The sequence below is a fragment of the Podarcis filfolensis genome (genome assembly GCF_964270895.1).
Source record: "Podarcis filfolensis genome assembly, chromosome: 10".
Classification (NCBI taxonomy): domain Eukaryota; kingdom Metazoa; phylum Chordata; class Lepidosauria; order Squamata; family Lacertidae; genus Podarcis; species Podarcis filfolensis.
Window position 1 is genome coordinate 7,968,918 of NC_139612.1, and position 27,374 is coordinate 7,996,291.

Consider the following 27,374-nt stretch of genomic DNA (forward strand, 5'->3'; position numbering starts at 1 on the left):
GCCTTTAAAAAAAAACCTTTATGCAGGTCATATATACAAGATAAAACATAGGACAGTATAAAATGGAAAATATTTTGAACTGTCATATAAACAATTTTACACTCATGACTGTACAATTTATTCTTGAATTATTTACAAATATACATGTTCTGTGGGCTGGTGCTGAATTTACACTGAACTTTTGAGATGGCCGATTGACAATTCAGTATTTTATAATATCAAACTTCCACTTTTTCATTTTATACATTTACAAGTGCGGCATTTTTTTAATAGTATACATATACAAAATGTTGCCGTGAGGAGTGCTTCTGTTCAGGGCTCCAGCTACATGACTCCATTCACACAAACACCCCCCCCCCCGGTTACTGCAACCCCCCTCCCCCATCCATGCCCACAGGGTATGCTCATAGCTGTCAACGTTTCCCTTTTTTAAAGGGAAATTCCCTTATTCCGAATAGGATTCCTCGCAAGACAAGGGAAAAATTGACAGCTATGGGTATGCTTAGTTCCCCTGTTTCAAGTATTTCCCCCCCCCCCATCTCTTTCCCCAGCATGGGGTGGGGTTTTGTTGTGGGGTGGGGTGGGTGAACGTACCACTGCTCAATCCTAGCTACGTTGATTTTTAAATGTTTCTCCATTGATTTATATGCATAATTTTCTCTTCTGTCCACTGGGACACTGAAAAATATATTTCTAGTGCGAACTAGGAAGTCACCTAGTTTTTCAGCAGGAACTCTCTCGAAATCAGTTCCAGCATCTCTCAGATGGGCGACATTGCCATTACAGTCATACCTCGGGTTACAGACGCTTCAAGTTGTGTGATTTCGGGTTGCGCACTGTGCCGAACCCAGAAGCACTGGAACAGGTTACTTCCGGGTTTCGGCACTTGTGCACATGCACAGATGTGCTGCTGCGGGTTGCAAACGTGTTTCCCGCACGGATCACGTTCGCAACCCGAGCGTCCACTGTAGAAGAGAACAAGGGAGGTGTTCATGGTGATTTCTGGCGCCTCATTTTTCTAGAAAAATAGCACTTTCAGACAATGAGGTGATTCTTTCTACTCCACATTTTTCTGTCTTCCTGTTCCAACCACCTGACTGACTAAGTTGTCAATTCCCCCCTCTCAACTTTCTGTGCCCCTTAGCCATCAAGGAGCTGGGGTTTTTTTATCTTCAGACTTTTTGTACCTGTGTGTCCTTTCTCAGCCGGTACTTCTCTCTTGTGTCTCAGTGGTACAGTTCTGGTTACATTAGCACAAGTGTGGGAAGAGTCAAATCAGAATTAATATTGGCATATAGACACACACCCATGGTATAAAACGGTTTCCTCCAAAACTGAACTGGTTCCCCCAACAGCGACAATGTCTAGATGGTTTTTCAACAGTTTTATACTCCCAACAATTGGTTTCCTGCTCATCAGTGGGTATGACAATTAGAATTTTGTTTCTGATGGTGCCTGTGGGGTGGAAAGAAGCAAATTAAAAATGGCTCAGCTTTTGCAAGTTGCTTTTGAGTTTGCCTTTCGGGAGAAAAAGACAAATAAATATTAATATCAAAAATAAAGTAAAAAACGCCTTCCCCCAGCAGTCTCCCAAAATTTCAAGTTATGTTAGGAGTTGACCGTCACTATGCAGTTGTGTCTTCTGTTGACTAGATACGCAGCCACTGCTTACCGTATTTTTTGCTCTATAAGACTCACTTTTTCCCTCCTAAAAAGTAATGGGAAATGTGTGTGCGTCTTATGGAGCGAATGCAGGCTGCGCAGCTATCCCAGAAGCCAGAACAGGAAGAGGGATTGCTGCTTTCGCTGCGCAGCAATCCCTCTTGCTGTTCTGGCTTCTGAGATTCAGAATATTTTTTTTCTTGTTTTCCTCCTCCAAAAACTAGGTGCGTCTTATGGTCTGGTGGGTCTTATAGAGCGAAAAATACGGTGATTTGTCGCTGCCATAAGGTATAGCAATATTGATGGAGCCAGTCAAATGGAAGGCATAAGGTAAAGCTAAAGGGACCCCTGACCATTAGGTCCAGTCGTGACTGACTCTGGGGTTGCGGCGCTTATCTCGCTTTATTGGTCGAGGGAGCCGGCGTACAGCTTCCAGGTCATGTGGCCAGCATGACTAAGCCGCTTCTGGCGAACCAGAGCAGCGCATGGAAACGCTGTTTACCTTCCCGCTGGAGTGGTACCTATTTATCTACTTGCATTGCATACTTAAGCTGACCGTGCCTATTGGGGCCTCAGTTCTACCTTCCTGTAAAAGGGACTGCACTTCTTTCTTTTAGCAGATCTGTTTCAGGGCAATAGGGCCCCCCCATGCTTCTATCTTTACTGATGATTTTAAAAATTGGGTAGGGAAGTGTCCCTTACCATGAGCTCCCGACTGCGTAGTCCATTTGTATTGATTACATAATGATCCTTGTCTTCTGTTTCCTGTGATGGAATAGACGTGTTAAGAGTTAGTGAGGGATATGGGTTTCTCTTCTTTCCTTTAAGTAGCTGGTAGGGTTGAGTGATATATCAATACATCATCCAAAACCAGTTTGAAGTCCATATCGTGATATCGGTTTCTTGATTTTTGACCTGGCAATATATCGCGAATCATGATGTTTGTGGGCTATGCAAAAATCACCATGCGGGGAAAACCAGGAAGCCAGCCTGCTCTGCGTAGCTCCATCCTTATTTCAGACATTGCGATATATCGGCATATCGCAATGTTTATCTGGTGATATATATTGCGATGTTGAAAACCAGATATCGCCCAGCCTTAGTAGTGGGTGCTGGTCCATTAGGGCAAGTGGGGTGCTGCCACACCACAGAGGCGGGTTTAAGGGAGCGCAACTGGTTCACCTGCCAAGCCAAGAGGGTGCCACAAAGGGCACGTCAACAATGACAAACAATGGAAGGTGGGAGGTGGAGGGGGCACTAAGTTTTGGTGTGGCAGAGGGCATCGCTGAAATTTTAAAGCCCAAGTCGGCCACTGCCCACTACCTGCACTCAGTCTGCACTCAGGCAGTCCCTTCCTGCCTTCTTTATATCCGGTCCAGGAGATGGCTCAGGTTCAACATGGGGGCAAAATGTAGAATGAATTGGCTCTGCCTACGGCGCCACCTACTGTTGGCCTCCCTGCTTTTCACCCTACCAGCCCTAGCCAACACAGCATTTAAAGTATAAGTTTGTTCGTAGTTTTGCCAAACTGACCTCAGTACTTCAGTTTGAGATTCTACTCGCAACAGGAATTACTTTTACTTCAACCAAATCTGTCTCCAGGCCAAGTTACTATGGATGGAGGGATGATCTTAGAAACCTACCTATATGCAAATGTACAGCTGTGGTTTCTAATATGAACAAAAGGTAAGACATTTGCCCAAGTGAAGAGCAGTTACTGCAGCATTTTTCTTACCATATTGGGCTTGTACTTTGGTGCGCTGAGCTCCAGGTCCTTTTTTAGCAATATGTATAAAACTGCATCATGGACGGTGAGGAAAAACATGGATGGCTTAATTTCATCATCAAAAAATCCACATCTTTCCAGTTTATCCAGAACGCCATCTGGAGGGGGGAAGAAAACAGGTTTCCAAGCCAGGAGAAAAGGTTAGTAAAAAATCTCAAGCACAACATTCAAATTTATTTAACATATAATAATATAATGATAATAATAATTTATTATTTATACCCCGCCCATCTGGTTTCCCCAGCCACTCTGGGCGGCTTCCAACAAAACACTAAAATACAATAACCTATTAAACATTAAAAGCTTCCCTAAACAGGGCTGCCTTCAGATGTCTTCTAAAAGTTTAGTAGTTATTTTTCTCTTTGACATCTGGTGGAAGGGTGTTCCACAGGGCGGGTGCCACTACCGAGAAGGCCCTCTGCCTGATTCCCTGTAACTTGGCTTCTCGCAGCGAGGGAACCGCCAGAAGGCCCTCAGAGCTGGACCTCAGTGTCCGGGCAGAATGATGGAGGTGGAGACGCTCCTTCAGGTATACTGGGCTGAGGCCATTTAGGGCTTTAAAGGTCAGCACCAACACTTTGAATTGTGCTCGGAAATGTACTGGGAGCCAATGTAGGTCTTTCAATATTTTATTTCAGATTCAGGAACTTGGTCGCGGGCTTCCCAACTTTTCACTTTCAGAAATGTTTCGCTTTGAAACAAACAGAGAGGCAAACCCAGCACCTGACACCGATTGTCAGGAGTTAAGCTGGCAGTAGATTTTGGAACTGGCAATCGGAGAGATGATAGGCAGGGATGCACCCATCTTGCTCTGCCTAAGAAGCTCTAGGTAGATAAGCCTCCACAGGAAGGAAATCTCTTTACACTAACAGGCCAGAGCAGATCAGCTGGTATCTCTCATCATTGCAAAAGGTCAGGCTTACTCCTATGAGCGACTAGAAGATTCAGTTTTAACTGCTCATTGTTAGCTGTGCTCTGCCTTTCTACATCAGGCAACATCACCCCAAACTCCACAGGACCTTGGTTTAACGTTGATGCCATTTGGTACAAAGCAAGAGTACTCTATGTGACCTAAAGCTTAAAATATAGATTTAAAAAGGTAAAGGAAGCCAGACAGTTAAGTCCAGTCACGAACGACTCTGGGGTTGCGGCGCTCATCTTGCTTTACTGGCTGAGGGAGCTGACGTTTGTCCGCAGAGAGTTTTTCTGGGTCATGTGGCCAGCATGAATAAGCCACTTCTGGCGAAACCAGAGAAGCGCACGGAAACGCCATTTACCTTCCCGCCGGAGTGTTACCTATTTATCTACTTGCACATTGACGTGGTTTCAAACTGCTAGATTAGCAGGAGCAGGGACCAAGCAACGGGAGCTCACCCCGTCACGGGGATTCGAACTGCCGACCTTCCAATCGGCATGCCCTAGGCTCAGTGGTTTAGACCACAGCGCCACCAGCATCCCAAATAGCTTCATCCTCAGATAGCCTCTGAGGAAATTGTTCTAACTGTGTATTGTAAGTAGCTGAGATCTATTTCTGGGTAGCTATATTTAATATTGGGGTGCCAGGCTACATTGTGTTCATCACTTGTACAACTGAAGAAAAAGTGCCACTGAAATTTCTGGGAATCATGCGTAAGTAAGTACTTTTAGCATTTTAGGGGCAGACTTAAGACACAGACTTTGAGCATGCCACTGCTGTTCTTTAAATAATAATAAATAGAACGGGGTCAACTCACCGTGTGCTCCCACAATATATACATCCACATCAATCCGGACAAATTCTTTCAAAGTCTGTTAAATGAGAAATTTACAGATAGGTTGACAGCAGGATGAACTGTTAAAAGCTTGCTTCTGTCACAAGCTTACTAGGTGACTGTAAGCAAGTCACCACTTCCAAACTTCAGAGTTCCTCCCCACTCTCCCATTCCTGTCTGCAATATTTGGATGGTAATTCTGGCTTTCCATACAGGATTAATGAAATAACATGCCCAATGTGGTTTGAACACACCAAAGTAATATATCTATGCTGTGTCTTATTGCTACAGTATACAGTCGTACCTTGGATCTCAAACGCCTTGGCTCCCGAACAAATCGGCTCCCGAACTATCGAAACCCAGAAGTGAGTGTTCCAGTTTTCGAATGTTCTTTCGGAAGAAGCATGTCTGATGGGGCTTCCATGGCTTCCGATTGGCTGCAGGAAGCTCCTGCAGCCAATAAGAAGTTGTGTTTTGGTTTTCGAACATTTTGGAAGTCCAATGGACTTCCGGAATGGATTCCGTTCGACTTCCAAGGTACGACTGTAGTAATTTTAGGTTGGATTTTCACATTTGTGTTTGGCATAGTAAAGTCAACTTTTGCCCGTCACTTTCACATGCCTGGTTTCTCACCCCCTCTTACCGCATGGTGAGATCTGACATGTCCTGAAGAATGCAAACAATCGATAGATTTCTAAAACATGCCTGTTCTGTGGTTCTTTAGAGTTACAGGTTTTTGTCCATTGAATGAGCTATGCAGAAAAAAATGTATTTTGTTCCAGCGTGGTATTATGTCAGACTAGGACTTGGGAAGCTCAGGTTGAAATTGTTACTTGGACTAAATTCAGTTGTTTGCCATTTATCACAGTGGCGTAGCATGGGTTGTCAGAACCCGGGGCAAGGCAAGTAATTTGCACCCCTAACCCGTGGATTTGCGCCCCCTAACCTGTGGATTTGCGCACCCTAACCCTAACCCCCAGATGTTGCGCCCGGTGCGGCCAGCCCCCCCTGCACCCCCCCACGCTACGCCACTGATTTATCATTCTAACTTATCTCACAGGTTTGTAGTGCGCATTACAAAAAGGGGTACAGAAAAAAGCAATGTACACTTGGGATGCTTAGAATAAGTGTGAGACACAAATGTAATAAAATGAATGAATAATTAGCTTTACACTTGTTGGCTGGAAGATGTACGGAGGAAAATTACCTGTCCAAGGACTCTCAAAGCAGAAACGTCAAGAAACGACACTGCTGAGAAATCAAGGATGACACTGTGTGTGTCGATTTTCGGAACCATGATGTTGGGAGGAAGGTCTGAGTTCCAGTCTATCTGAATCGGCAAGTCTTTGGTATATGTGGGCTGATCCAGTTCTTCAATGCGGTTGTTGTCCAGCTCTTCGTCAGAGTCGCTTATGCCATTAACAGTGCAAATCAAGCCTTTCTGTATCAGAGGAAGAAAATGATCAGAATTCCAATTATTAACGAAAAGATAACTTAGTACACTTGACTGCCGGTTCTACAGGTAACCTGTTTACCGATAAGTTGCTGGGCAGGGGGAAACAGGAATGAGAGAGAAATTCTTTAAGATAGTAACGGTTTGTAAATCTTAGAAGAACGTTAAGTGAGAAAGAGAAAGCATAGGGCTACTTCAGGCACTATTTTTTTGTGATTCCTAGGCTCTAAGCCCCAAACTTCATTTTATACCGCTCCCAATGCCTTCTAAAGCTGGTCTATTCTTCAGTCACTTAAGAGTTCCTTCCTTCCTGTTCCTTCATTTCCTCCTTGTTTTCCCTGGTTTTTTTAAATGTCCCTCCACCAACTTCCTACATAGTTTCAGAACAGTTGGCAGTATTTTATTTGAGTATACACACACACACACACACACACACACACACACACACACACACAGTGGTACCTCGGGTTACATACGCTTCAGGTTACATACGCTTCAGGTTACAGACTCCCCTAACCCAGAAATAGTGCTTCAGGTTAAGAACTTTGCTTCAGGATATGAACAGAAATCGGGCTCCAGCAGCACGACAGCAGCAGGAGGCCCCATTAGCTAAAGTGGTGCTTCAGGTTAAGAACAGTTTCAGGTTAAGAACGGACCTCCGGAACGAATTAAGTACTTAACCCGAGGTACCACTGTATAAACAAAACATTTTTTCCTGGTCATATGACTTAGTAAAAGTACATTTTCCCACCAGCTGAGAACAAACTGGCAGACCTTTTCAGAGTAGTAGGCGATTGGTCTACGTTCCAGATTAGTTAACCTAGAGCAGGGGTCAGCAAACTTTTTCAGCTGGTCCACTGTCCCTCAGACCTTGTGGGGGGGCTGGACTATATTTTGAAGAAAACAAAAAATAATGAACCAATTCCTATGCCCCACAAATAACCCAGAGATGCATAAAAGGACACATTCTACTCATGTAAAAAGATGCTGGTTCCTGGACCATCCGCGGGCCGGATTTAGAAGGCGATTGGACCAGATCCGGCCCCCGGACCTTAGTTTGCCTACCCATGACCTAGAACAACCCCAAATAGATTATTCATGAAGGAACGTGATCCTGGACAGAAAAAATGTTGCACACCCCAATCCAAGAGATCTTAGGGTTTGTTTGTTTGTTTTTTAAAAGAAATCTTAGTTTTAATTCAAAAATATGTCAGTTTGTACAGGTTTGTACAGGCACTTTCTTCAACTGTCAGCTTTTTATGATCTCAGGAATGCTCTAAAAACTGCCGCTTTCCGTCTCTTATGGTAAAATGGCATTGCTGAACATTGTATCACTTGATGGCAGTCTGGCATGTGCCTTACACCTGAGTGTATTGCTAATGCCTGCTTGTGTTGAGTATATGTAATATTGGGAGTATATGTAATATTTGTTTTCCCAGTAGTGATGTATGGAAGTGAGAGCTGGACCATAAAGAAGGCTGATCGCCGAAGAATTGATGCTTTTGAATTATGGTGCTGGAGGAGACTCTTGAGAGTCCCATGGACTGCAAGAAGATCAAACCTCTCCATTCTGAAGGAAATCAGCCCTGAGTGCTCACTGGAAGGACAGATCCTGAAGCTGAGGCTCCAATACTTTGGCCACCTCATGCGAAGAGAAGACTCCCTGGAAAAGACCCTGATGTTGGGAAAGATGGAGGGCACAAGGAGAAGGGGACGACAGAGGACAAGATGGTTGGATAGTGTTCTCGAAGCTACCAGCATGAGTTTGCCCAAACTGCGGGAGGCAGTGGAAGACAGGAGTGCCTGGCGTGCTCTGGTCCATGGGGTCACGAAGAATCGGACACAACTAAACGACTAAACAACAACAACAACAATATTTGTGAGCCCCCACTAGCCCCAGTGACTTTCAAAAAATGATCTTCAGACTCCTGCAAGGTTTGTGAACTGGGATGAGACACTTGTAAATTCAGTGAGAGGTCTGCACCATTGAATGAATGCAGGACACTTACAGGTGTGACTTGAAGCTCTCCTTTCTTCAGCATCCTTCTGATTTTCCTCAGGGCTTTGTTGCGCTTGCGTAGCACCCTCAGTGGCTTAAACCCAACCTGAAACATTTGATTTGATTCGGTTTAGCTTGTTAAATTCACCGCTCTTATAAGTTCTGAGTGTTACATGCACCTTGCACTCAGCTACATTAGTCAAAATACAGCGTTATGAATGCGTTCTAACACTGTGACACCAGACGGCACCATACAGCTGAAATCTCAACTCAAGGCTATTTTCAGTTGTGAGCTTTCCAACCGTTTTTTGCATAGCGTTTTCAGAGTGTTTTTTAATAGCTGTGTAGATCTAGCCCTTGGTTCACTGTCCAATATCCAATATTACATGAAAAATAATTTCTGTTGAGGAATTATCACCCACTGTCTCCAAGATTCCTAGGGGTTCTGGGCACTCACCCAGGGTTTGTGTTCTTTTGGAGAATTGAAACACAGTGGAGACTATTGTAGATTTAAGAAATATGACTTATTCACCCAGTTACTCTGGCAACCTTCCAAATTTCCAGTCTCAGAGCAAGGGGGAAAGAGTTCTCTTGCATTGCCAATGGTCCTCAATGGCCCTGTCTTGTTTCTTAATGGCCCTAGCATGGCCAGGTTGTCTTGCATAGGCTATTCCAGGAATTCCTCTGCAGCTTGTATTTCTCCCTTCACATCCCAAATACAGTGGTACCTTGGTTCTCGAAATTAATCTGTTCCGGGAGTCCGTTCAACTCCCCAAACCATTCAAAAACCAAGGCGTTACGAAACTCAAGGCAGTAGAAACATAAGATGATTGGACCCCACTGAACTTGAAGCATGGGAAGCCCCAACAAAAATTTATAATTTGGCAATATATTTGGACTTTATGATATGTATTTGTATAATTTGGAATATTTAATGTGATCTGATTGGATTGTTAAAATGGAAAACTTAATAAAATTTTTTTTTTTAAAAAAAACCAAGGCGTGACTTCCGATTGGCTGCAGGAGTTTCTGCACTCAAGCAGAAGTCGCGCCAGACGTTCGACTTCCAAAAAATGTTCGCAAACCGGAACACTTACTTCCAGGTTTGCGGTGTTTGGAAGCCAAGCCGTTCAAGAACCAAGGTACCACCGTAATCAAAATCCTACCATTTATTAATTTATAGAGTTTCAGGGGGTCTCCTGCCCAAATCTATAACAATATGCTTACCGCTGCAATCAATTTGTCCTTGAAGAATTCAATATTAGCAAAGAAGATTGGGGATGGGCATCTGAAAATTTTCACTCCCTCTGGCTCATATATCTAGGTCAAAAATATGCATATTAGTTTAGCACATCGTTTCACAATCAACAGGCAGACACCAACTCCTGCAGCCAAGAATCAGGTTCTTACATCTCTATAATCCTTCCTGTTTCTGTAGATGTCGCTTCTTCCAACATTAGCCAAAACTGTGCATTTTGGACTGGAAAAAAAATAGAAAAATCAAATGAGTTGACTAACACACCGTAAGGGGTATTCCTCAGACTTCCATTTCAATAAAGATGAACGCCTTTGATGGGACTTGTAGTCCAACAACTGTAGGGCCATTGGTTCCCCATGTATAGAACGGTATTGTTAAGTTTAAACCAACTTGTGATTCAAGGACCCACCACCCCCGGCTTGGGGATAAGAAAGACACAAGGACACAGTATATTAGGTTAATGGGCCAGAAAAGGCCACAACTTTATTGATTACAGCATGTGAGAGGTATTGGCATAGGCACTGGATAAACAGCAGAGCTTGACTCCACCCCCTCAGGGAGGGGTGAGTCTAACAAGGGTTAACCACCAGTCGGGGGAGCCTGTTGATGCAAATACAACTGTAAGCTCTCCCCTGATGTCACCGGGGGTCGTGCCATGGCCCCCAGCCACCAGCAGGGCATCGGACAGGATCCACGACCTCCGGATTCCTTTAACGGAATACCCATAAAATGAAGGGATAGGTGATGGCCACACCCTGCCCTTCCATACACCAACAACATATTCCAATGCCTAACCCGCCAATACCAAAAAGTTGTGACGATTTGCTATGAGGTAGGCGAAAAACCAAGTGGCCGGTGCCAATTTGCCAATTGGGTAAAAACTCCTAGCAGGCCCTTGGGCAAGCAAGGCGACCAACCAGAGGTCCATAGCAAGGTCAAGCACGAAGCGATGAACTAAAGGGAAGAGTGGGTGGGTGACCCATTGAAACCTGGCAGCGCAATGAGGGGAAAGAGCTGCCATGGCAGCATTTGAGCGGCTAAAACCCGCCCCCAAGGTTCCCTCCGATTGGAAGACTGACCGGGGAGCATGACGCCGCAGCAATGACGGCAAGCAGGGGCCGGAACGCCCCCTGCAAAGTGTGGGAACGGCTCCAGATCAGTAATTTCCTTGCCCTACGAAACCCTGATTGCTTCAATTCTGTAAGGGGATGTCGTTCTCTTTCTAGCAGTAAGTTCTCCATAGCCTCATCAAATTATAAATTTCTGGATTTTTCTGGGGTGGGGAGTCAGCTAGGATATACTGGTATAAAAGTGATACGTGTTTATGTTTGACCAAGCCGAACGCTTAGAAAGTCCAACGGGGCTTATATTCTCAAGTAAATGTACATAGGATTGCAGCATTATGGGAGTTTGGTAGACACTCAATACATCCGGCAGCATTTTACTCTATGAAAATGTTTGCTGTGACGCAAGGGTACCAACTTGTATAAAAAAAATGGGGGGGGCAGCCGTGTCAGGCACAAGCTCTGCAGCTAAGGAGCAGTTCCTTCTGCTGAGGAGCCAGGCTCCGATGAAGGATCCTGTTGTGGGGGCACACAAAATTGCGCCTGGGGCCATGGCACCCCCACGCTATGCCTCTGTCTTCTGGCCGTTAATTTTTTTTTTTTTTACCATTTAACTGTACGGATTGCATTTTTAATTATTATTTTTAAATCGATAATTATTACACGAATCTGACAAGTTGGGAAGATGGACTCACAATTGTGCACGGAATATAACAGTGAGGAGTTCGAATCCTACTCCAGCTGCCAACCCGAGATCCAGACCCAGTAAGATGCCAGCAAGGAAGGTCACGATCCAGACAAGCTGAGAAACATAGATAGATATTGAACAATCAGGTATCATGGACACATTTATCTTTTTTTTTATATATAAGATATTTATTAGAGTTTTCTATTTTATACAAACAAAGAAAAAAAATTAAAAAGAAAAAATAATAAAAACACATAAATTTCATAACTTATTTTTCAATAACATATTTCCCTGACCTCCTCATGCCTCCCCTTCTTGTATTCCAGTTCAAATTGTTCATCCAGCAAATCCTTATCTCATAGCATTACAGTTAAAAAACCCCTTATTTTCTATCCATCTTCTTAAATTATTGTAGCTTAAACTTTTACTTATATACAAAGAAAAAAGAACTATTTTTTCATATTCTTTTGTACCATTACAGCTAGAAACCACTTAATTTCAATCCAACATCACTCAACATTCATTAATATTACAGTATTTTTGTAGATAGTCCTTAAATTTCTTCCGTTCTTCTTCTGCCGACTCTTCTCCCTGGTCACGGATTCTGCCAGTCAATTCTGCCAATCCCACATGGACACATTTATCTACTTGCACTTTGACGTGCTTTCGAACTGCTAGGTTGGCAGGAGCTGGGACCGAGTAACGGGCGCTCACCCTGTCGTGGGGATTCGAACCGCCGACCTTCCGATTGGCAAATCCAAGCGGCACAGTGGTTTCAACCACAGCGCCACCCGTGCCACCTTAAAACACATGGTTTCCCCCAAAGGCATTCTGGGAACTGTTGCTTACCCCTCACCGCGTGACAGCATCCTAAAGAAACAGCAGCTCCCATGATTCTTTGGAGGAAGCCATGTGCTTTAGGTCTGCATTAAATACACTTCCGACATATGGCGTTGATGCGACCGAAATGCTTCTCTTGGGTTTTGGAGCGTATGGATTGTTGACCTGCCTCTGTGATAGCGCAGGTTTTGTATGCATGCTGAGCTTGGCCTTCTTATAGATAGGCCTTTTGAAAACTATTGCTCTGACCGTGGAATGCCATATTTTTCGCTCTATAAGACACACTTTTCTCCTCCTAAAAAATAAGGGGAAATGTCTGTGCGTCTTATGGAGCGAATGTTTGGTTGATCGCTGGCTCCCTTTCTGGCTCCGCCCCCTTGCCCAGGCCTCCATTGTTGAATGTTCTGCAGACGGAGGCTGTTTGTTTCCCCAGCGACATGTGACTGGCTGATTAGATTATCTGTCTGGAAACTGTAGAAACGGCTCCCTTTCCTTTCCTAAAGAATCTGCAGAACTGTGAGTTGAACCCCATAAAAACAGGATTTTTTCCCTTTGCAAAGTAAGCTCAACAACTTTGAGCTGATCCTCAAAAAAAGGGGCTTTTCCCCTTTGCAAAAGAAGCTGAAGAACTCTGAGATGATCCTCAGAAAAACACAGCTTTCCTCCTTTCCTCCTCTAAAAACTAGGTGCGTCTTATGGAGCGAAAAATACAGTGCACATCATGAATGCATTCCAATTCTATTAACTAAGTGCAATTGCGTTAAGTGGATGCTATGGATTTGTGAAGCATTTCTCCTAACAAATATAAAACAAAGCTCGCTACAAGGGGGCCAATGAGTGCAAATTATTATTATTATTATTATTATTATTATTATTATTATTATTACACCGGAGGTCTCAAGGGCATTTCACAGAATAAAATCAAAAGATAAAACCACAAAATACATAATCAAAATAAAAACAACAACCCAATAACCCCACGCCCACCCCAAAAACCCACATTTTAAAAGGGCATAGGATCCTCACAACATTTATGCCCCTCCCCCCCATGTCAGAATTCCTTGTTCTGTCTGGCAAAACTCAACAGGCAACAATTTTCTGAATGACCCCCTTTCACAATCAGTTTTAAAGGAGGGATTTCAAGGGTCTTTCACAGCGAGGTTTCTGCTGTTATGGATACTTACGCAGTCATATCTGTCCTTGCCCCACAAAATCTTGATCTCCTTGAACTGCATCAGCATTCCCTTTAAATTGCCCAGAGCCAAAGCTGCGAGGACTGACTGTCAATGAAAAAACAAAACACACTTCATGGTGAAATCTAGACACATATTTTAAAAAACGATGTAATTGCTTTTTTTTTTTTGTATAATGCACTTAAAACGCACTTAAAACCTTATATTTGCAGCTGTATAGCTGAGACCCATGTTTAAGGTCAGATGGGGGGGGGAATAGTGCTGTGTGTACTCAAATGCTGTGACTCCCAGGGTGTTGCTGCTTCTCTCCCCTGTTTCCTCCTTGCTTCCTTTCACCACTATGATGTCAAACTTTGCTGTGTGTAACATAGCTGTCAACTTACAGATTTGAAAATAAGGGACCAGCAGCCAAAATAAGGGATTTTGCTTAGCTTATACAGAAATCCGGCACTGATGGAGCCATGCTGCTTTTGCTGTGACTGACTTTGTTTTGCAGGGGATTGGACTAGATGATCCTAAGGGTCTACAACTCTGACCAAAGAAGAGTGGCAGACAAAACTGATGAATGACGTCGAGATGGCAAAGCTTACAGGCAGAATTAGAAACCAGGAAGAGGACCTCTTTAATAAAGCATGGGGAAAGTGTATAACTTAGTTGAAAAGCTATTGTAAAGAGTTACATACATTGGTAGGATTGACAGAAAACTTGTAGTAAAAATTTGAACTATGGCTGGACAAATGATTTATAAAAATAGAGTTATGAAAGGGATGCAGAGGGGGAAATCACTACATTAAGATTCTGCACTGGTTGGAGGGGATGCTAAGCAGCACATCGGGGCTGCCGTCGTCCTGGTGCGAGGAGTTCCATCGGCCCTTCTCTGCCCGAGAGAGGGGGGGGAGGGAGAGAGACTCTCGCCCACACTGCCCCCGAGCCCAGCATGAGGCGATTGCGGCGCCACAGCGGCCGCTGAACTGCCGCCCTTCTGCGTCCCTCCCCATCCCCTCCTCTTCCTCCTCCCTCAGGCTGCCTCCTAAGCCGCTGCCGCCTCCGGCTTCCCCTGGCAGCGTGGCGGAAGTCTCACAAGAGAGTGGCTGCCTGCCCGCCCACCACTACCTGTCTCCTCACGACATGCCCCCTGAGGGGGAAAAGGGAGAGACGGAGACGCGGCAGCTCGTGCACGTGCTCTCTCTCGCAGTGGAGGCCCCTGAGCCGCTGCTTCCCTCCCGAGCCGGGCGAGCATGAAACCCGGGAAATTTAAGGGACATCATCAATCCAGGACAGCAGCGGAACACGGCACTGGGATAAGGGAAGTTCCCGCCAAATAAGGGACGGTTGACAGCTATGGTGTGTAATGCATATACTGCAACATGAAAGATTCACCATGAGGAAAAAAATAGTGGCACCAAATATACCTTCTTTTTTTCAACTCGCCTGCACTGTTTTCCTCAATCCACAATGAGGAAAGTGCTGAAATATTAAGCAAGGTCAGAATAACCCAACAATACTTTTTTTTTTTAATTGGAGATGAGAGGCCTTCTTACACACTTAATTATTCTATAGAAGGGCCTTGATTCTCTCTAAAACCCTGTGATGAGACTAGATGTTCCATCCACACCAGAGCTTTAAAGTTCATTCCCCCAAAGAATTCTGGGAACTTCAGTTTGTTTGGGGTGCTGGGATTTGTAGCTCTGCAATGAGTAAACTACAGTCTCTAAGATTCCCGACGGGGGGTGGGGAGGGAGCCATGACCAGTAAAGCGATATAAATTTGATTTAAATGTATGGTGTAGATGCCAAGTAAACCATATAGACCCCAACAGAAACACCTATACAGTGGTACCTCGGGTTATATACGCTTCAGGTTACATACGCTTCAGGTTACAGACTCTGCTAACCCAGAAAGAGTGCTTCAGGTTAAGAACTTTGCTTCAGGATAAGAACAGAAATCGTGCTCTGGTGGCGCCGTAGCAGTAGGAGACCCCATTAGCTAAAGTGGTGCTTCAGGTTAAGAACAGTTTCAGGTTAAGAATGGACCTCCGGAATGAATTAAGCACGTAACCAGAGGTACCACTGTACTGTTAGGCAGAGCAAAGTTGCTGCCCCAAGGTGGCAGATTTGTGGCATCGAGACATGGCAAATTGCCAGTTATTTTTACTATTACCATTGTTATTGGGAAGTGGGGTGTTGTTTTTATTCTCTAGCTCAGGAAGTGAAAAAATGTGGGCCATTTTAGAGCCTTGCTTTCCTGCTGCCAGGTAATTCCTTGCACAGAAAAATTTTTGCACCATAACACTCACTTTTTTCCTCCTAAAAAGTAAGGGGAAATGTCTGTGCGTGTTATGGAGGGAACGCCTACGGGTGGCATGCCTACGGATTTCTCGCCTCTAAAAACTACGTGCGTGTTATGGTCGGGTGCGTGTTATAGAGCGAAAAATACGGTACTTTATGTTGATCTGGGGAATATCGAGCAAGCATGGCGTTAGGTTCCACTGGCGGTGCTACAGTTTTTGTTCCGTGCCATTGGAAAGAATGGCATTATTTGTTGAATGGTTGTTATGCACATAGAAGTCCGTACCTTCTGCAATGGTTCCAAAAGATGACCTATGGCCAAGATGACAATCAAGACAATGACAGCTGAGAGGAGTCCAGCAATCTGCACGAGAAAAGCCCATTGTCAGTCTGCATCCTAGAATACTGCTTTCTCAAATTCAGTTAGTGCAGGATCTCGTCTTATCCAATACCTACCTGGGTTTTGCCTCCCGTGCTTTCCTGCACACCCGACCTGGACAGCGAAGTGCTTGCAGCGAAACCTTTGAACGCACCGCCAAAGACATTGCCTATTCCAAAGGCGATTAATTCCTTCAAAAACACCAAAAGGATATTTATATATTATGACCAGACAAGGCATTTTGTAAGCCTTCTTTGGCAATTTATTTATTTTCTTCAAAGGTATTCACATTCCTCTCAATATCCTAGGTTCTTTAAATGTAGAACTGGCATCTGCAGCGATCACTTACCTGGTTAGCATCAATGGGGTAATCATGCTTTATGGAATACACCTTCGCCACAGAAAAAGCCACAGCAAAGCCAACGATGGCAATAGCGAAACCGTCACCCACACAGCTTTCAAAGATACCTACATCTGGTGAAAAAGGAGCCTGAAACCTGGAAGCAAAGGTCAGAGGGGGTTTTAAAAAAGCAGGGCATAAATAACCTTTGTAGCATGTTAAGAAAGATGTGATGTGCTGCCTCCATGCGTGTGTATCACACACAGCACAATCTATAGTGTTTGCAAGTGTGACTGACTTTAATATGGACAGGACAGAGTGAATTGACTCCATTTTTGCTGTCTCTTAATGCAGGTCAAGCTGGGACGCGGGTGGCACTGTGGGTTAAACCACAGAGCCTAGGACTTGCTGATCAGAAGGTCAGCGGTTTGAATCCCCGTGATGGGGTGAGCTCCCGTTGCTCGGTCCCTGCTCCTGCCAACCTAGCAGTTCGAAAGCACGTCAAAGTGCAAGTAGATCAATAGGTACCACTCTGGCAGGAAGGTAAACGGCGTTTCCGTGCGCTGCTCTGGTTTGCCAGAAGCGGCTTAGTCATGCTGGCCACATGACCCGGAAGCTGTACGCTGGCTCCCTCGGCCAATAAAGCGAGATGAGCGCCGCAACCCCAGAGTCGGCCACGACTGGACCTAATGGTCAGGGGTCCCTTTACCTTTTTAATGCAGGTCAATGAGCCTGAGCTTCCACAGCCACCCCCACCATGAACCAGCACCACCAGGATTGGAAACAACAGCAGCAGATACGTTCTACGCTATGATAATAATGGCTCTCCCCTCTCCTCCACCCCAAGGCTGGCTTTTGTTATTGCTTTTTCAAGAAATAACTGGAAGGTCCTGAAATGACACTTCCCTTTGTCTCTTTCCTTCCACCCCCAGCTAAGGAAGATGTACTTCAGTCTCCATGTGAAAATAAACAATAGAAACAGTAGTTTGGGTCAGAAAACAAGATGGACCCAGGGAGCAACAGAGAAGAGGAAAACAGAGCATCGGGCCCTGTGAGATAACAGTATACAGTGGTACCTTGGTTCTCAAATGCCTTGGTACTCAAACAACTTGGAACCCAAACACTGCAAACCCGGAAGTAAGTGTTCCAGTTTGCGAATTTTTTTCAGAAGCCGAACATGCTCCGTTTTGAGTGCCACACTTCCATTTTGAGTGTTACACTCGGGTCTGTCTGTTTTTGCTATTTCTTTTGCGTTTTTGTTTTTGCGGCTTTTTTGTTTCATTTTTGTGACTGTGTGAAACCCATTTCCGCTACTGACGATTGATTGATTGATTGATTGTATGACTGCAGTACATTGTTTATTGCTTTCGTTTTATGGATCAATGGTCTCGTTAGACAGTAAAATTCATGTTGAATTGCTGTTTCAGGGGTTGTTTTTAAAAGTCTGGAACGGATTAATCCGTTTTGCATTACTTTCTATGGGAAAGCACGCCTTGGTTTTTGAACGCTTTGGGTTTGGATGGATTTCCAGAACGGATTAAGTTTGCGAACCAAGGTAACACTGTAATGCATTTGGGGGGGGGCTGGCTGTCACCCACTGGAGATCCTGTGTGGGAGCAAATAGGCTTTGGCTGTCTACTAAACTGCTTAAGTTGTGCCTCTAGATAACTTCAGTCTGTTTCTTCGAAAATAAACCCCAAGACTACAAAGCCTCCAGAGACCTCCTTCTGAAGAATACCATTGGAGATGGTGAAGTTTTTTGTTCCGAAGGTGACTGGTCATATTAATACCTCCCATTAAACTCATGGCTTATAGCTCATAGCTCAGGACCCATTTACAAAGCATTTAACTGTCCTTTGACCGTCCTTCTATATTTGGGTCAAGGTGTGGTAAATACGTTCCCCACAACTTTGCTTGGAATGAAAAGCTTTTTATCTTAAATTTGTGGCACTGCCATTCCCATTCAAGAATAGGGTGTACTTACCCCTTTTCAAGCTTTCCAACAGTGTCTACCTGGAATTTCCCTTTGAAATCAAAACCATAGGATAACCCAGTTGCGATGACAGTCTGGAAAGAAGCAAAGTAGCCAGCATCAGATTTCAGCAAGGTGTTTCTCAGCTAGCAAGTAGACATATATTCCATTTGCTAAACCTTTGCCATAATACTTGCCTCCATATTGTCATATTTATCTTAGCTACTTACATTTATATTAGCTGATTACACCTGAGGCTCCAGAAATAAAGAGCTCATTAAAATGGCCAAACAAGCCCAGGCTATATTGAAATATATTGAAATGGGGAGGGGGGCTGGCACCTTGTTGTAGTCCATCACAATCATAACAGTTTGGCATCGTTTTTGCGGTGACCTTGTCAAAAATATTGTAACACAGGGTTCAGTGTCGCACCATGACAAACGTTCCATCTGCTTTGTGCATCCCAAGCCCCCTGTGGCAATTTTGGGTTGTTTAGAGGGGACAGTGGGATAAGCTTTGTTGCACAAACAGAAGTCCTTGCACAGGGCTTCTGCTGTGCCCATACTTTGCTGAACCTATCTTGTTAACTATAAAGGTAAAGGTACCCCTGACCGTTAGGTCCAGTCGCAGACGACTCTGGGGTTGCGGCGCTCATCTCGCTTTACTGGCCGAGGGAGCCAGCGTTTGTCCGCAGACAGCTTCCGGGTCATCTGGCCAGCATGACTAAGCCACTTCTGGCGAAACCAGAGCAGTGCATGGAAACGCTGTTTACCATCCCGCCAGAGTGGTACCAATTTATCTACTTGCACTTGACGTGCTTTTGAACTGCTAGGTGGGCAGGAGCTGAGACCGAACAACGGGATGCTCACCCCGTCATAGGGATTCGAACTGCCGACCTTTCGATCGGCAAGCCCTAGGCTCTGTGGTTTAGACCACAGCGCCACCCATCTGCTTAACTATAGTGTGATGCAATTTTAAATGAGCTGTATTTCCTCATAAAAGACAACTTGATACACCAGGAAAACACCAACCGAAGAGGATTATAGGTGGCTCTCTTTTTCTTTCGTGCTTTTTGTATAACAGTATTCTTTACCTCGAGCTGTGTAACGGTTTGCATCAGTATGTAGGACCAGCTGTGTAAAGCATGGGTAGGCAAACTAAGGCCCAGGGGCCGGATCTGGCCCAATCGCCTTCTAAATCCGGCCTGCGGATGGTCCGGGAATCAACGTGTTTTTACATGAGTAGAATGTGTCCTTTTATTTAAACTGCATCTCTGGGTTATTTGTGGGGCATAGGAATTCATTCATCCCCCCCCAAAAAAAAATATAGTCCGGCCCCTCACAAGGTCTGAGGGACAGTGGACCGGCCCCCGACTGAAAAAGTTTGCTGACCCCTGATGTAAACAAATAAATAAATAACTCTTGGCTCCCCCTCCTTTTAAAAAACAACAAAAACAGAGAGAGAAAAACAATTACCACAATGAGTTCAATGGGGATAGGAGCTGGGAGCTTGGTTTTGTAACGTTCATTCAATTCTTTCACGAAAAACACAATGACCAAGATGATCAGCGAAGTGACAAGGTCTGCAATGTTCGTTTTTGTAATCTGCTCGAATATACCTTTCAGCGTCTGTTGCACACACAAGAAAACAACAACAACCATGATGCAGGAAAGGGTTACGGTAATTTACTTTAGCAATTGTATGTCTTGTTTCAAGCACTACTAAGGTAGTAATGATACTGGATGCCTCAGAGTCCATCACTTATAGGCGGTGGAAGGAGGAATAAAGAACACTGCACTGAGCTGCTTGGAGGAAACTGTATATAATATATAAATTGATATTGCAAACGTTGGGCTGGGGAGGGACCATTAGGTCTAGTCGCGGCCGACTCTGGGGTTGTGGCGCTCATCTCGCTTTATTGGCCGAGGGAGGCGGCATACAGCTTCCGGGTCATGTAGCCAGCATGACTAAGTCGCTTCTGGCGAACCAGAGCAGCGCACGGAAACACCGTTTACGTTCCCGCTGGAGCGGTACCTATTTATCTACTTGCACTTGGTGTGCTTTCAAACTGCTAGGTTGGGAGGAGCAGGGACCAAGCACCGGGAGCTTATCCTGTCGCAGGGATTTGAACTGTTGACCTTCTGATCGGCAAGTCCTAGGCTCTGTGGTTTAACCCACCAGCTGAGCAAAAAGGAGCTTGCAAGGGCTGGAGACAAGTTTTTTAACTGCAAAAAGTCACCAGGGTATTTAAAAGCATTTCTTGTGATTACTTCTCAAATACCTCACAATAGTTAGAGAAAGTGGTGGCGCTCCCGAGGGATAATCGGGTGTGGATCAGAAACACTCACCCATATAATTCCCAAAGGTATATTATATCCAGGAACCGTCAGCTGAAAGATGAATTTCAGTTGGGACACGACAACATGGATGGCTGCAGCTGTTGTGAATCCGCTTATTAACGATTGGGATAAATAGATAACAATGAAGCCGACTCGCAGCACACCCAACAGCAGCTGGAAGAGACATAAAGAAACAAACGCTGCTTTTATGGGAGCAGAACCGAAAAGAAACATTATGGGATTTTTATTATTTCTACCTGAAGTGGTCTCCTTCTTGGAGCGACAAACATGTTTTTTAAAGGCCTGTTTTTCCTCAATACACCTTTAAAGGTTTTTTAATTGTTTCATATCTGGTGAGTTTGGATTTTTAAGAATCTCATTTATAATTTGTATGAAATATACACCTGATTTTTTCAAGTCAAACGGCAAGCATCTCTTAATAAAGGTCTTAAGAATTGGGGGGGAGGGGGAGAGAACAGAAAAGAACCAGCAATCTTGCTAGTCTCCTGATATTACTGCTTAGTATCTATAAACCGGGCTTTTTAAAAAGCGCTCTTCATGTACATTTTCTTACATCATCACACTCCCTCATGTGGGGCTAGGTGCTGCCACCCCCATGAGAACACCCTGTGGGGGCTTTACAATCACACTGAAATGCTCCGTCCCTGATCTGTTGTCCAACTGCATGCTGGGAACTTAAAACCAGAAAAAGTGTCAAAAGACATAAAATGCTCACATGGTAAAATATTAATGTGAACAAGTCCTGTCCCCCTGCCTGTTAAACGATAAGCACTACCTTTGGAGGCAACATAAGACCTGGGTAAACAAAAAAGATCTTAGCCTGGTGCCTAAAGACTGACAAGGATGGTGCCAGGCGAGTCTACTTGGGAATATCATTCCGCAAATGGAGAGGCCACCATTGAAAAGACCTGTTCTCATATGGTCACCCTCCGCACCTCCCTTGGGTGAGGGATATGAAGAAGTGCTTCTGACGAAGACCTCAGAGTTCAGGCTGGTTCATATGGGGAGAGGTGGTCCTTAAAGTATTATGGTCCGTAACCATATAGGGCTTTCCATCCATTGGAACAACGGCCCATGAACTGACTCGTGTCAGGTGCAAAGAGAGCGTCTGGGCATTAGAGTGACCTGTGTCGCTGGCCCTTTTCAACAGTGTGCTTCCTTTCTTCTCGCAGGACAATGTGGAGTGATTTTGTGGCATGATCTAATGCTTTGATGGATTGGAGCATCAGGGATGGATAAACAGATGAAGACAAGAGTTACAGATATTGCTTGGAAATACTTACCTGAAAGATTCCCGCAAGCATAGTCACCGATGCGGCCACCACGACTCTCTTCTGATTTATCTCATCCATCAATGTACTGTTTGCTAGCGTGCTGTTACTCACTGGATCTGGGACTATTCTTATAACGGCGCCTCCTACCATCAAGCTCAGGACAGGAAAAGGACCTGTGTGGATATTGTTGGCATTGTAAGAGCTTCAGCTTAAAAGATCCTATCAATAAGAGAAACTTGCGCCATGCACTCTTAAGAGTAAGTAGGATTAGAATCCCCCTCCGTTTGTTAAAGAGTTTTTCAGCCATTCAGATTGCACTATGTTCTTCATCCTGAATTTTGTTTTCTGGGTAACCTCTTGATGGTTCAACAGCGAAGCTGATTACCTCAAACAGAGATGGGGAGCTGTTGAGTCACCAAGGTGCTGTTGACTCCAACTCCCATCAAGCCCAGCCAACGTGGCCAATAGTCAGGGATGCTGTGAGTTGTAGTTCAGCAACATCTGAAGGGCAAAGGTTCCCCCACCCTTGACCTAGAGCAGTGTTTCCCAAACTTGGGTCTCCAGATGTTTTGGGACTACAACTCCCATCATCCCTAGCTAGCAGGACCAGTGGTCAGGGATGATGGGGATTGTAGTCCAAAAACAGATGGTGGCCCAAGTTTTGGAAACACTGACCTAGAGGAATGGGGGATTCTCCTCCACTGGAGGTCTTCCAACAGAGGCTGGACAGCCATTTTTAAAGGATTCTCTGCTTCGAGATTTCTTTCATTAAGCGGGAAGTTGGACTAGATGATTCACGAGGCCCCCTCCACTTCTGTGATTCCATAACAAGGTTGTTGGTAAAAATCCACTGCATTTTACTTGTGGCTGGAAACAAATGCCTGTGTGTGTGTGTGTGTGTGTGTGTGTCCCATTGATGTGCGGACAGATCACATCAATGGGACTAACTTATGTAGGCTTCTGTGTGACTAGGCCTTTAGTCAAATCACCTCTGACTGAGTGATCTAAGGTACATGAGAGCGCCTTTCTGGTGTGCATGCTCCATGAGAAAAAGGAGCTCTCCCCTTAAGTGGTAGGAAATGCTTTGTAGACATGAAATATTTCCCATCATGAAAGTAGATGGAACATTATCGGCTCCTTGCACATAACTCTGAATTACGGTCCTATTCTTTACCTGTTCCATGTTTCTTTCTGTAATACCCACTGAAACCACCTTGCTCCTAAATATTTATGCTGACATATCTGCATGTGATTCTATCAAGATATCACCATGGTGGTATAGCATATTGTTTTATGGTCTTGTGCCAGTGGCACTATTGGCTCCCTTATCGCACAATGTACTGGAACAGCCATTCTTAGAAGTGATGCCTAGCTACAGTATGTTCTATTGGAAGAAGTCTAGGTAAGGTGAATTAAAATCTGAGAGAAGGTGGCACTGTGCCAAGGTCCCTTGGAATGCAGTTCAACTTACCAACCGATATATGTCTGGAAGAGCCGAAGAAAAAATATATAATCACTGGGAAAAAGGCTGCATAGAGTCCATAGCCTGGAGGAATATTTACCAGCAAAGCAAATGCTAGACCTAAAATTAGAGAGAAGAAAAAGTGCATCACCTTGGAGAATTTGACTGCATCTAGGGGAGAGGTGAGTAGTTGGCTACCTTCCAGAACATGTTGGACTCCAACTCCCATAACCCCTCACCAGCATGGTCAATGGTCAGGGATGATGGGAGATGTAGTCGAGCTGAACATCTGGAGAGCCATGGGTTCCCAACCAATGATATAGAGGAATCTCTAATATGAAAAGAAAATATTTACCTTGTAGAACAGCTACGAGCCCCGTGCTAATTCCCGAAACAATGTCGCTGAGAATCCAGTCTTTGAAGCGGTAGGCAGGTAGCCAGGAGATGACAGGAAACAAATTAAAAGCTACTTTCTTTGCTTTTTGTGGAGTGCAGCTGAAAAGAGAATGATTGAATCATGCAAAAGTTAAACTACTGATGTCCCCAGCTGGGTCTAATAAAAGGATGAGAATGTATATAACAGAAAAAATGTTTGCTACCAAGACGACGATACCTTTTTCATCAGGAAAGTCTAAGCAGAGGCAAAGAACCTGCAAATACCCAAACTTTGTTTTGAAGACAGCAAATTATGCCCTTCATCATTTCTCTGATGAAAATAGGAACGTCTAATTCAACAACAACAACAACAACAACAACAACAACATCATTTATTATTTATACCCTGCCCATTTGACTGGGTTGCCCCAGCCACTCTGGGTGGCCTCCAACATATTTAAAAACATGATAACACATTAAACATTAACCATACAGGGCTGCCTTCAGATGTCTTCAAAAGGTTGTATAGTTACTTATCCCCTTGGCTCCGGGGTCACATAACTTTCTACCCTCAAACATTTCTCTGGTGAAAATACAAAAGTCCTAAGGAAAAGCGGGATATTTCAGGATCAAATCAGAAACCGGGATAGCTTCTGTAAATCCGGAACTGTCCCTGGAAAACAGGGACACTTGGAGGGTCTGCAAGCCCAAACCCACTTACCTGGGAGGGAGTAAGCCTCATTGAATTCAGGAGGTCTTACATACTATGGTTAGAATTGCACTGTTATGGCCCCATAGACTGGTGTTTTATTGTGGTATTATTCAGCAACACATTCTTAACACGATACCAGTGCATTTGTAGTGCATTAGGTCTGGGATCTGCTTGTTTGTTGATCTCTTAAAACCTTCCTATGTTGTTCTCCGGTTCAAATATTTCCAGAGTGGTTTACGATAAGGAATGCTCCGGGAGGACAGAAACTTCTGATAGCGCAGAAGGGGCCGATAGCTTTTGGTTTTCTGGTCTTGATTTTCTGTCGGCTCCTGCTGCGTTGCCATCTGCCCATGGGCAACGGCTAAATCAAACGTACACACCTCCACTTAGCTGTGAAATGAATGTGGCTTGAGGTTTCCTTTCAGACCGATGCTGGTTTGAGAGAAAAAGCATCAAGCAGCACAGCAGCATTTAAGAAACTACAGGTTAACTCTGGGCAACACCGCGTTTACATGCACCAGCAGTGCAGCCAGAGTAGTAACTGGCAATGTTGTACACAGCCAAAGATTCAGGCACCAGCCCAGCCAGCTTCTGAACAAGGAAATGTAGTGGAAATCTTTTGTCTTTCATCTCAGGTGGCAAAGGGTCCTGGGCCAGCCCTGAAATGTAGGGATAATATTATATAGTGGTACCTCAGGTTATAGACGCTTCAGGTTACAGAGGCTTCAGGTTACAGACTCTGCTAACCCAGAAATATTACCTTGGGTTAAGAACTTTGCTTCAGGATGAGAACAGAAATCGTGCAGTGGCAGCAGGAGGCCCCATTAGCTAAAGTGGTACCTCAGGTTAAGAACAGTTTCAGGTTAAGAATGGATCTCCAGAACGAATTAAGTTCTTAACCAGAGGTACCACTGTATTGTCTCCCATACTCTTCAGGATTGGTCTTGCCTCCTTGTTTGGATGGGTCGCAGAGCATTATGCAAACGGGATTGATTTGAGTAGCAGTTTGGTTATGTGCATTGAACTAGGTAAAGGTAAAGGGACCCCTGACCGTTAGGTCCAGTCATGGCCGACTCTGGGGTTGCGGCGCTCATCTCACTTTATTGACCGAGGGAGCCAGCGTACAGCTTCTGGGTCATGTGGCCAGCATGACTAAGCCGCTTCTGGAGAACCAGAGCAGCACACGGAAACGCCGTTTACCTTCCCACCGGAGTGGTACCTATTTATCTACTTGCACTTGGTGTGCAGGAGCAGGGACCGAGCAACGGGAGCTCACCCCGTTGCAGGGATTCGAACCACCTACCTTCTGATCGGCAAATCCTAGGCTCTGTGGTTTAACCCACAGGCTGAGAAAAAAGGAGCTTGCAAGGGCTGGAGACAAGTTTTTTAACTGCAAAAAGTCACCAGGGTATTTAAAAGCATTTCTTGTGATTAACCCACAGTGCCACCAGTGTCCCTTGTGCATTGAACTACTCAGAGAATTAAGACAAGTCCTTGAAGCTGGTGGTTCTTTCTTGTTTTCTCCTTTAACATGCCAGAACGCTATATGCAGGACCCAGTGGGGAACAAATGATTGGAAATCTTTTCGGAAACCAGCTGAAAAATCTTACCAAGAGGGTAGAAAATCCTGAATAATTACCCCATGGCACCATTATTATTATTTTGTTTACAAAAGAACATCTCTTACCTAAAGCATAATCTGAGATGGTCCACAAAGTTTTTATGGTATCTGGGCACTTTCTGATGCTCCTCATCAAATGCCAGGTCTGAGTACAGTGGCCGAGCCACAACATACTGGTTGCCCACAGGTTCCACCATGTCTCCAGAAAACACTCCCCTACGAGCTTTCGGAGTCCTCCTTAGCGTTAAAGTCCTGAAAACAAATAACAGAGTGTGCTTTTAAAATAGCTTAATATTACGAAGCCCACAGATGAGTGAACTCTAAATTAAGCATTACCAACTTTGAAGATCAAACGGAACGGTATTGAGGCGTTATATTTTTCTCAATGGCCTGCTTCCTCCTTCCTCTTCACACTGCAAAGTGGGGCATCTCTGGGGCATCCCCTTGCCCCTAAAAAGAAAGCTCAAGAATAAAGGAGGCAGGCTGCTTATAAAGGAGCCAAAAGTTTGGAATTTGAAATGGCCAGGATGTGTGTGTGTGTGTGTGTGTGTGTGTGTTTCTTTAATGTTTCCTGTAATAATCATGAGAAAAGGGTACACTATTGGCTTTCATTGTTTTTACACTTCAGCAAATTTTGGAACCTGAAACTTGGTTTGTGGGTGAGTTTGGAGTCATATTGAGATTTACAGTAAGCAACAGCCAAAGGTTCATTCTCTGTAAACTGAGAATTCCCAAACATGAGGAAGAAACCTATTAGTTATAATTGGGGGGATTTTGGCTTGTTCCAGTAATTTATTATTATGGCCTGTCCTTAATACTCTGGCTTTACAATAGCTATTAGTTCTTCTCAATTGCTTCTGTTTTAAAGTGATCATTCTAAATATTTGTGTTGCTTCT

General features: G+C 44.4%; 1 protein-coding gene across 4 annotated transcripts; it reads right to left on the reverse strand.

Moving 5' to 3' along the window:
* On the reverse strand, nucleotides 1-26,942 carry SLC26A3 (solute carrier family 26 member 3). 4 transcript variants are annotated; one of them, XM_083575135.1, is made up of 21 exons: nucleotides 26,814-26,942; nucleotides 26,544-26,729; nucleotides 24,125-24,264; nucleotides 23,779-23,889; nucleotides 22,317-22,480; nucleotides 21,022-21,186; nucleotides 20,149-20,301; nucleotides 18,686-18,768; nucleotides 16,711-16,858; nucleotides 16,439-16,552; nucleotides 16,269-16,346; nucleotides 13,686-13,781; nucleotides 11,669-11,775; nucleotides 10,062-10,131; nucleotides 9,879-9,971; nucleotides 8,662-8,757; nucleotides 6,407-6,640; nucleotides 5,182-5,236; nucleotides 3,398-3,546; nucleotides 2,365-2,427; nucleotides 1-1,455 (listed from the first exon to the last, which is right to left on the reverse strand). In XM_083575135.1, the coding sequence occupies exons 2-21, from the start codon at nucleotides 26,672-26,674 to the stop codon at nucleotides 1,432-1,434; spliced, it is 2,274 nt and encodes a 757-aa protein (XP_083431261.1). In that variant the 5' UTR covers nucleotides 26,675-26,729; nucleotides 26,814-26,942; the 3' UTR covers nucleotides 1-1,431. The 4 variants fall into 4 exon arrangements, 3 of the variants coding, with proteins under 3 accessions (XP_083431261.1, XP_083431260.1, XP_083431262.1); XR_014539391.1 differs by lacking the exon at nucleotides 26,814-26,942 and having other exon boundaries at nucleotides 1-1,667; nucleotides 1,929-2,427; nucleotides 26,544-26,730; XM_083575134.1 differs by lacking the exon at nucleotides 26,814-26,942 and having other exon boundaries at nucleotides 26,544-26,730.
* Between the last annotated feature and the right edge of the window lie 432 nt (nucleotides 26,943-27,374).

Excerpts from the sequence above, each read along its gene's own strand:
- SLC26A3 (XM_083575135.1), bottom strand. The coding sequence starts at position 26,674 with ATGGTGGAACCTGTGGGCAACCAGTATGTTGTGGCTCGGCCACTGTAC. Across the intron at positions 9,972-10,061 it reads ACAGGAAGGATTATAGAGAT|ATATATGAGCCAGAGGGAGT; the intron begins GTAAGAACCTGA and ends TTTTTGACCTAG. Across the intron at positions 6,641-8,661 it reads GAGAGCTTCAAGTCACACCT|AAAGGCTTGATTTGCACTGT; the intron begins GTAAGTGTCCTG and ends CCTCTGATACAG.